The sequence below is a fragment of the Trichoplusia ni genome, chromosome 6 (assembly GCF_003590095.1).
Source record: "Trichoplusia ni isolate ovarian cell line Hi5 chromosome 6, tn1, whole genome shotgun sequence".
In the NCBI taxonomy this organism is placed as follows: Eukaryota; Metazoa; Arthropoda; class Insecta; order Lepidoptera; family Noctuidae; genus Trichoplusia; species Trichoplusia ni.
This window is the reverse complement of record NC_039483.1, coordinates 5,319,807-5,329,463: the sequence shown is the minus strand read 5'-3', so window position 1 is coordinate 5,329,463 and position 9,657 is coordinate 5,319,807. Positions and strand designations below refer to the sequence as shown.

The following is a 9,657-nucleotide window of genomic DNA, read 5'->3' as shown; positions in this document are numbered from 1 at the left end:
ACCACTAGACCAACAGGCCCGTCGACAACATTTTTTGTAACGTACTTATTATATTTTAAGCATTACGTATCCAGTTCTCTGCGTATTATTACATCCTAGTTGATACCAAGTCATCAATCATTTGCAGATAATTTTTAACATGGCGTGATGTCGGTTAGCTTTTCGTTCAAAAAAAGCAAACATTATTATTATTAATCTAACACTCTGTAACATTCAATGTTAGGTTAATGAACTAGTCATGGTGGCCTTGCAGTTATGTGCATGGATTTGTATTCACGAGGCGCATGTTCGATCCCAATGTAGGTAAAGTACCAATTTGACTCTTTCAGTTATTTGTACTTTTTTATTTTTTCCGAGACGCCTTTATCGAAATAGTGAAGGAAAAAAAGATGATGAAACCTCGGTTCCAAATATTGGAACTTGAAATTACCAACCGGCAATGATGTGTGGTGATCAATTCTCAAAACCTTCTCTAAACGAGAAGAGACCTGTGTCGAGAAGGATATATTTATAAGAAAAATAAATTTCTAATAGGAATCTTTATTTTAAAACTAAACTCGTGTTCTTAATTCCAATTTGATATGTTGTCCAGTTACTGGTTTCATCAGGATATCAGATCGTGATACCACTTTGTTGATATCCCCGAAGACACGATACCGACGCAGTATATGTGCTAAAGTTGTTTTCATTGCCATCATGCCGTATGAGCGACCTGCAATTAATATTCATACATATTAATATTATAAAAATATGTTTATTTACATTGCATTATACTAACAATTTGTTTTTAATCTGTACGGACGTTACAACACCTGATTATGAAGTAACATGTACTTTAATCAGGGATTTTAAAATTCAGTAACATGTCTTTTTCCCGTTTTTGTAACGTATTTAATTACTTACTACTTGGCACCTATCAGTTGAAATTTTATTTCTTATGTCCTTCCTTGACAAATGGGTTATCTAACACTTTGTATATTTTTTTAATCGTACCTTTAGTTTCTGGCATTAGAGCTTTAAACAAACAAATCACCTTTGAATATTAGAACAGGTATAATGATAGTACCCACCTAAACAGACTCGCTTCCCAATACTGAAAGAGGCGAAAGCGTTGGGGTTGATAGGCAAACTGTCCGGATCCAACCATCGTTCAGGTCTAAATTCTTCCGCGTCTGCTCCCCACATAGGATGCCGGTTGATCCCGTACAAAGCCAAAAAGCAAGAAGAGCCAGCTGGTATCTTGTAGTTTCCTGGAACACATATAGAAAACAGAATGAATACTAAACATAAAATTGACCTTTGTCAAATTTAAAAAAGGTGTTTTTTAAATTTAAAAAACGGAACCCTATTACTAACGAATTCTCCGCTGTCTGTCTGTCACCAGTCTGTATCTAATGATCGATTACAAATCAAAATTGTGGATAAGCAACGATTGGTAGGTACAGTCATACATTTGATGGGTCACAATTTATTTGGTTATATGTGCTTTTCTTCAGTCTATTTATAAGAAGTCCTCAGTCCGCGAGTCCGTAACACACTTGGCCGAATTTTAAGGTTATAATATGTTTTATCATGAACTACAGATTATGTTCTTGTAATATAAACATACTTATCTGAATATCCGATGTCACATCTCTTGCTACAAAGGGCACTGGAGGGTAGAGCCTTAAACTCTCCTTTAAAACAGCCTCTAGGTATACTAATTTTGGTAAATCATTTTTAGTTACATCCCTGTCTTCATCACCTAATACTGATTTCAACCTGTAATCAAATTCAGGTAGGTCCAAGATAGCTACGTTTAGACAAATAGACACATAACACTAAAAACGTTTTAAAGGTCATCGTAGGACTGTGGTAGAAGAGCGAAGTTAAGAAATGAAATACAAATTTATCGAATTTTATAAACCAGATAACAGAGATCTGATCAACTATTTTTTTAACCATTTCAAGTCAAGGCAGTCAAGGAAAACAGAACTTTGCACTGCATATGACCATTCCTGATTGTATAAAGTTTTCAAAGTGAAATCTATGTAGAGCAAGGATGAGCAGAGGCTGAAGACAAATAAAATAAGAAAGAGGATTGAAGCGACGGGAAAATTAAAATAAATGGCAATGATGATGATGATAAAGCCGTTCCTAATATCTTTTTTGGTTTCGCGGGAGAAACCGGGTAGTGTCTCTCTTAATAAGTAAACCTGAACCGCCGTGCACTGTCTCCCGCATTCGTTAGGCGTATGGCAATGCATAGCAATTCATCATGAGCGGTGGATGTTGTCGATCCCCGGTAGATGCCTCATTACATTTCCAATAAAAGTTCTCAAAATAAACAAAGTCTCTTCCCATGAATGATCCCAAGAATAAAAAAAAGATAAATAAATGTATCTTAACTCTTTCCAAATTCGTTCTTGTAACTGCGCATCTGATCCGATTAATACCAATGTATATGTCACTGAAGTTGCTGTTGTATCATAAGCTGCTGCTACAATTGTGTCTAGATGTTCCCTTATCTCTTCATCTGAGAAAGCGTCTTGATTCTCAGCCAGCTCGAGCATTTGATCCAAGAGTGGCTTGAATTTGTCTGAAGCAAAATTATTAGAAATTATTAATAATAATAAAAATTAAAACCAATTTAATACAATCTAAGCATCTTATTAGATCTAAACACATTCATTGAAAGTATTCACCTGATTTAGTGTCAATGCTCTTTTCATTATTATTTTTCAACTTTAATTCAGATCTTCGATTCTTTATAACCTGAAAAAAAACATCTTATTTTCTGCAAATTGCATACACTAATGCAAATTTCAATAAAAAAAATTAAAAACCTGAGTCAAATTAAAATAAATTAAACTACGCAAAAAAAAATATTAAGTACCCCATTGATTACTCGTTTAGTAATACCCCCGAAGTTGTCTTCCTTTTTCTTCAATGAACTTAAGTTATATAGTTGTGGTAAATGCAGCCATAGTTTCGGGATCCTCTCCCCAAATACAAGGAATAAAGCTTCAGTCGCATGAGCGTAGTCTGTATCAATCATTCTTTGATCTTTTTCTCTAAATCCAAGCGACGTCCCTATAACGAAAGGCCAATCGAAATTTTAATAAAATTTACATTACCCGTTACAAAAAAGTACGAATCCGCAAAGGAGGTTTTCACATCAAAACAAAAAGATTCATTCAGGGCTAAGCGAGGAAGTAGGCTTTGCCATATGTCAAAGTCATTTTTTACCCCTTTATACAATTATCTTAATGTGAAAGGAGTACGAAACTTTTTCGATACTACTTAAGATCTGGGATTGGCTATCCCTTATTCCAATATTAGTATTATTGGAATCTGATATCATAAAGAACGACTGTACTCGTCTACTTCAAACGATGATGTACACAGACAAACGGTAATACTTACGACACACAGTCTTCAAAGACATATTGACCAAATACGGCTGCACGTCAAATGGCTCCTTTCCTACTTTAGGTTCCAACAAGGAGACTAAATCCTTGGCTTGCACATTAAATTCAGCAATAAATGTATTCAGCACTTGCAGATTAAATGCTGGGTTTAAGAGTTTCCGATGTGGTTTCCATGTTGATTCTGTAATGGGATTTAAAATATTAAAATTTTATTGATTGTCTATAAAATATTTAATTGGATCTGATGATGATGATAGATTTTTTCATAATCAGACAAATATTTATGTCATTCCTCTATGGATTGTAAAAGTATGTCAATTCCATAGTCTCGATTAAAAAAAAAATGCACACTTTCGAATATATATTTATATATCTATATATATAAAAATGAAATGCTGTTCGTTAGTCTCACTAAAACTCGAAAACGGCTGAACCGATTTGGCTTTTGTTAGTCTTGAAATATTCGTAGAAGTCCAGGGAAGGTTTAAACGGTGAGAAAATTCGAAAAAATTGCGGAAAAACCGAAAAAATAACAAATTTAATTAACTTAGGTAAAGGCACCATATTTCGATATTGTAAAAAATAACGGTCTTATCAAAGCAATTAAAAAGTTACTTTTGTTTGCAAGATACATTATTTAATTAATTATTTAGCTGTTTTTTTTAATAAATGATGTACACACACAAATTTCAAATAATCGCTCAGTTTAAGGCTAGCAGCTACTGCTACTTAAATGCATGTTTCATACTAAATTTGCTAAATAGTGTTTTAGATGATAGTTTTATATTGTGTGACTTTTTGTTTAGTTTAAAATATTATAAGGTTTATATTATTTATCGAAAACACTTAACTCTTGAGTATTTCTTCACAAATTGAGGAGAAAATTAAGTTTTTAAATACTAAGACTGATTTAAAATCCAAAGACAATAAAGAGATTTGCCTTTCTCCTTTCCTTAATATTTTTTACACTCAGAAATAGGAACCAAATGCATCGAAATTAGAATTTTTAAATCGGCATAAGGTGCCTCAGACTTCTTTACATTTTACACTATTTAACATTTTTTATCTTTTTTACAGTCAATCTGTGAGTATATTTCAAAATTAAGATAAATAACACTTCTAATAAAAATTTCCAATTCTGCAGAAAGGTATATTCAATACTAAATTTATGTTCTTTTAAGTTATAATGAAAACACCGCGGAATTAGGTGCCTTTACCTTACTTTCCTGTCAAGCATTTGACATATTTTGATGTCATAGTTTGAAAAGTAAATTAAAAGAAGTTTTTATTGTTTTATATATTGTCATAAAACCTACGTAGTAGCCAACGGAGCAGTCACTTACATTTTACTTGATCAAGAAGTGGTGAAGTTAACTCACAATAAAACTATAACCATGACTAAAAAAAAGGTTAATCTTTCCCAACGTTTCAAAGGAGCTAAAATATGGAGGATCATAAGGTCCTAAGAATCTATCGAAGAGCGTCAGGAGAGAGTGGATGCTGTTCGGGAACATCAGGCTGCAACTCGCTCCGTAGCATTAATTGCGTTTGATTTATCAGCGTATCTAGAGACAAGTGCAGAACATGATGCGCGACAGTCCGCTAATCGTGAACATCATGCATTGTATCGGAGACGTTAATTTACCGATAGAAAATTACGCTTGAGTTCTAAGCGAATTCGCATATCTACTAATAGGTCTTTTGAAACAAGTGATGAACGTGACGGTGAACAGTTTGACCGAGATTAACATAAATTGTACCGAACACTCACACAACAAAATATTAATAATCATAAGTCAGAAAGAAAGTATAACTGGACAAGAAGAGGCAGAAGAAGAGCGCAACGAACATTTGAACTCGGATCGCCTTCGACATTCTTTGAACAATGTCGAAATCATCTGACATAACGTTTTGGATGTGTCTCAAAATGTTCCTTATCAACCTAAGGAACGGAGTGCATTTTCCTATACTCCTTTGATTGACTGTGCTACAGATTCCGCCATCAGATATGGTTCGGTACATATTATGAAGGTGTTAAATGGCAAAAAGAAACAAACGGTATGTTCTTCTCAGTTGGAAAAGTACATACTGAAATATTAAAAAATCCTTCAGAAATATTAAAACTGCTAAGCGGTGACCATTCACATTCCGTCTTTAGGTGCAACAGATTTAAGAAGGCCGACATTTAATGTGCAAGCCCAAGTTTACCCTCTTATTGGTTCATATTTATAATAATTGCCTAAAAATTACCTTAAGTTTTTACAAATATATTTTGCTTCGAATTATCATGATCAGACACAACACAAGAAAATGACCCACCGGCTCATATTTCTGACCGGCAGAAGCACGCGATCGGTGTGTAAAGGACTGAAACACTCTACCATTCACGGACACAAAAAACGCGTATTACCTTACCTATGTACATCGCATAGGTTTAGGTTTAGAAGTTTAAGATAATGTAACTTTCATCACAAGACTTGCTGCCACGTCCCCACGACGTCGTTATAAGGCGACTTTGTTTGGGTATATAAAGTGTGTAAGTGCGAAAAACCCTGTCCGATCTTTGAAGGACAAGTGACTTGCCAGACGTGCAGAAAAGTAACATGGCTTTCTATTTAGTAAAATAATTTACAAAATCGGTTCAGCCTATTATGTTGAGATTACCCCCCACGATGTCACAGACTCACAAATTTTACCTGTTTATGATATTATTAAAAAAATATACCTTAAGTTTAATTCCTATATGCACATAACCTACATATACATACTTATATTATAAAGCTGAAGAGTTTATCAAGCTTGAACGCCCTAATCTCAGAAACTACTGAGCGGTATGAAAACATATTTCAGTGTTAGTCATGATCATCAATCTATGATTAATAGGAGCAGATAAGAAATGAAATATTTTACAAATAAGGGCAGAAACGCAAAAAAACTAATCCGATTAAAAAAAAAAATCATCTAACCTAACCACGCGGACGAAGTCGCGGGTAACAGCTAGTATATATATATTTATTACTAGAAATCTTGCCTATAACCTTTGAATTGGCAGTCCTGAGTCAGTCCTGATTTACTGCTTACTAAAGAATGATTTCAGACCCAAAAACCTAAGGGCTATATTACAAGCACTGGTCAGTGTTACAAGATAATCATCGTTACTCTGATACATACCATTAGCTGTTACGAGCCCTCTACCATAACAATCCTTTGCAAATGAATAAAAGTAAGGTTTATCCATACAGGTGTTGGCAATGGTTAGGCATTCATCGGGTTCTGTCATAACTGAAAACAAAAGAAAATTATGAACAGAGTGCAAAAGTTAACTATAATTATAATAACTTTCATAAGGCAGGTTCATAATTATTTATTTAATAACAGTTTCCTAACATATTTATCTTAACAGCATGACTCGACTATGACCCAACCCTAGTCTTTAATCGAGAATCCTAAAACTTTATTATATAAATAGAGTAAGTATCGAATGCATCGTGATCGCATTTTCGATATACAGAGTGTTTCAAATTTTATTTCTAAGATTTCGAACCTCAAAGTTTAAAACGAAACCTTAACCCTATTTTGCTGTCCATCATTACCAAGTATGCCCAATAATAAAAGGGGATCATAAGCAACGGTTGGTAAGGTTTAAAATAGTTTTTCTTTAGACCTATTTACGGAATTCTGAGTGAGGAGGGTCCGACTCCAAAATGACCGAAGCAAAAGGTGTTGAATATTTATATATTTTAGATTGGTGCCAATTCCCTAATTTTTATGAATCTTTAACTTAAACATAATTTCAGATCATTTCTTGATGGCGCATATTTGAAAAAAGCTTACCAAATGCTTGATGTGGCCCAAATAGTAGTTTTACTATTCCGCCATTCTTTAGGCAGAAGTGAAATAACTTTTTTTCGAACGTCAACCAATCTGCAGAGGACAAAAAAGAAAATATAATTTACCAAAAAAGTGTAAACTTGATACTAATTCGATGAATCGATATGGAATAAAAAGAAATGTATCATAGTTTCCAAAACTGTGAAGGAAGGATGGAAATATTACAATATAGGCCTAAAACGGTTTATTTTCAAAAAAATGTCTTTACCGTATGCGTTATTTCAAAAAGCCTTTATAAATACCATAAGTAACTTGTTAAAAACGTGAAGAAAATGAACGTAAACATCCTCAAAATAAAATCTCCCAAAAAATTCAACATACGAACGGCATCTCCAATCATCTGGTGGACGTTTCCTATTAGCGGTAAAGAGCCAGGGTATGTAGGAGGAGAAGGGCTCCTGGGTCTCACCCAAGACCACACGAACATCACTGCACACCATGTCACTATCAACACGACGACTACAAACATTATGACCAAATATTCTGTCTGTAGATACAGTGCCCTTATTTATACACAATGCGCACTTACCAGATAAACAACTTCCTCGTAAAGTTAACCTTAGCTTTAGAAGGTACCGGTCTATCGGGCCTTTCGAAATTTAAATTGTTGAAAACTACCCTTCCTCTTCCTCTTCCCTTTCATTTTGAATTTCACTTTAGTCGTGTTAGTACGCAGTAAATTTTTGCCGTGCATAACACATGCACGGCAAAAATTTTGTATTTAAAATTTATAATCCTGGAAGGTAAGTATGGTTAAAAAAAATTTAGGAGCCTCTCAGATATGTCTTCTTTTGTACATTATTTTTTCAATATTTTGTGTGTACAAACAAAATTAAAAATAAATAAATGCCATGTGTACACTTCTATGCCATATATAGAATTATAATAAACATTTGGTAGTTTATGACATCATGCGATTTTTTTATATGAAGTTAGAAGAATATAATTCAGTGATATAATTTTCTCGCATCTACAGCATCATATTTTAGAATTATATAGATTAAACCTAAAATCTTAGTTTCGCTCGTAGTGAGGTCGATAGGTAGTCTTACATATAGGGGATACTAAGGCCCCCACATCAGTGACAATGTGAAATTAAATCCACATCGGTAGCTAGGTTAATAAAGATCATCCCCCGTACTAAGATGATTTGAACAAGAAAAATAAAGTGAACGATCTGGAACATTACTATAGTAGCCTCTCGCTTCCACAACAGGCGAAATAAATGACAATCAGAATCACATGATTAAAAAAGATTATTTAAGTAATACTATACAATTACTGGCCATTTACACGAAACAACCATAACTACCATCTTTATTTGATCGCTTATTATCAGCTATAATTAAAGTTAAAGCAATACTTTCTATTGCGGGAGCGAGACAGCTGATTAAATTGTGTATAACTTCATCTCGCTTCCACAGAGATATAAATCCTTTTTTGTGATGATCACAGATTATCTTTTATCTCACGTTTCAAGAGCATGTTAATGATTAACGTTTATGGTTGCTCGTACATGGCACTTAAAAATGGTTTCATACATGACGTGTTAAAAACGTGCTAATTATCAAGTTGTAAACAGTAAAATCTGAGGTAAGCATTATTACTAAGGTAGGTAATTTATTAATACCACCAATATAGGATTATAGCCACTACAAATTATTAAGGTTCCGTAAACAAAGGATATAAACGAAACCCCAAGAAGACTCAGCTGTCCGCCCGTCTGACCGTCTGTGTCGGTCATCACCAGGCGGTACTTTTTTGTGTAATATTTTCGTCTGTCACAGATCAAAATAAAAAAAATAAAGAATATTTTATTACATTTCTTATAATAATTTTCTTAATAGGGATGATGACTGTTTATAAAAAGAAAAAATCTCATTAGTCACTCAGTTAGATAATTGAAAAGTATGAGACACGTATTTTTTCCTTTTTCAGAAAAACTAGAATTGACAAAGATTAACTGCTTTAAAGTTAAGGAGAGGGGGCTTGTGACGTAACGATAGAGTAAAATTTATACTCAATCATGACGTCACGCGTAAGTTTCATTCACTGAAATTTTGTCAATTTATGTTTGCGGAACAAATTAAAAAATACGTATCCATTAATATACAAAAAAACTACAAGACGGACACTGCAAAAAAAATGTCATCATCCCTATTCCATCCTAACATAAAGTCCAGGCTCTGGTTCCATCAGAATCAGATTTTGATACCACTTTTTCGATATTCTTGAAAATAGAAGGCGTCATAAGGATTAAATTCATTAATAAGGGAGTCGTTTAAAAAATATATGCCTTTAATAATGGTTTGTTAATAAAAGGTAATAATTAGCAGCAGTTTACATTATGGAACAG

The 9,657-nt window shown here is 33.6% G+C and overlaps 1 protein-coding gene across 1 annotated transcript; it reads right to left on the bottom strand.

The window, feature by feature from the left end:
- Positions 1 to 526: 526 nt before the first annotated feature.
- On the bottom strand, positions 527 to 7,925 carry LOC113495023 (cytochrome P450 4C1-like). Its single transcript, XM_026873587.1, has 10 exons — positions 7,623 to 7,925; positions 7,245 to 7,334; positions 6,582 to 6,692; positions 3,406 to 3,591; positions 2,902 to 3,072; positions 2,685 to 2,768; positions 2,389 to 2,578; positions 1,610 to 1,761; positions 1,071 to 1,250; positions 527 to 712 (listed from the first exon to the last, which is right to left on the bottom strand). Exons 1-10 carry the CDS (start codon positions 7,768 to 7,770, stop codon positions 552 to 554), a joined length of 1,473 nt encoding a protein of 490 aa, XP_026729388.1. The 5' UTR covers positions 7,771 to 7,925; the 3' UTR covers positions 527 to 551.
- Positions 7,926 to 9,657: the final 1,732 nt, after the last annotated feature.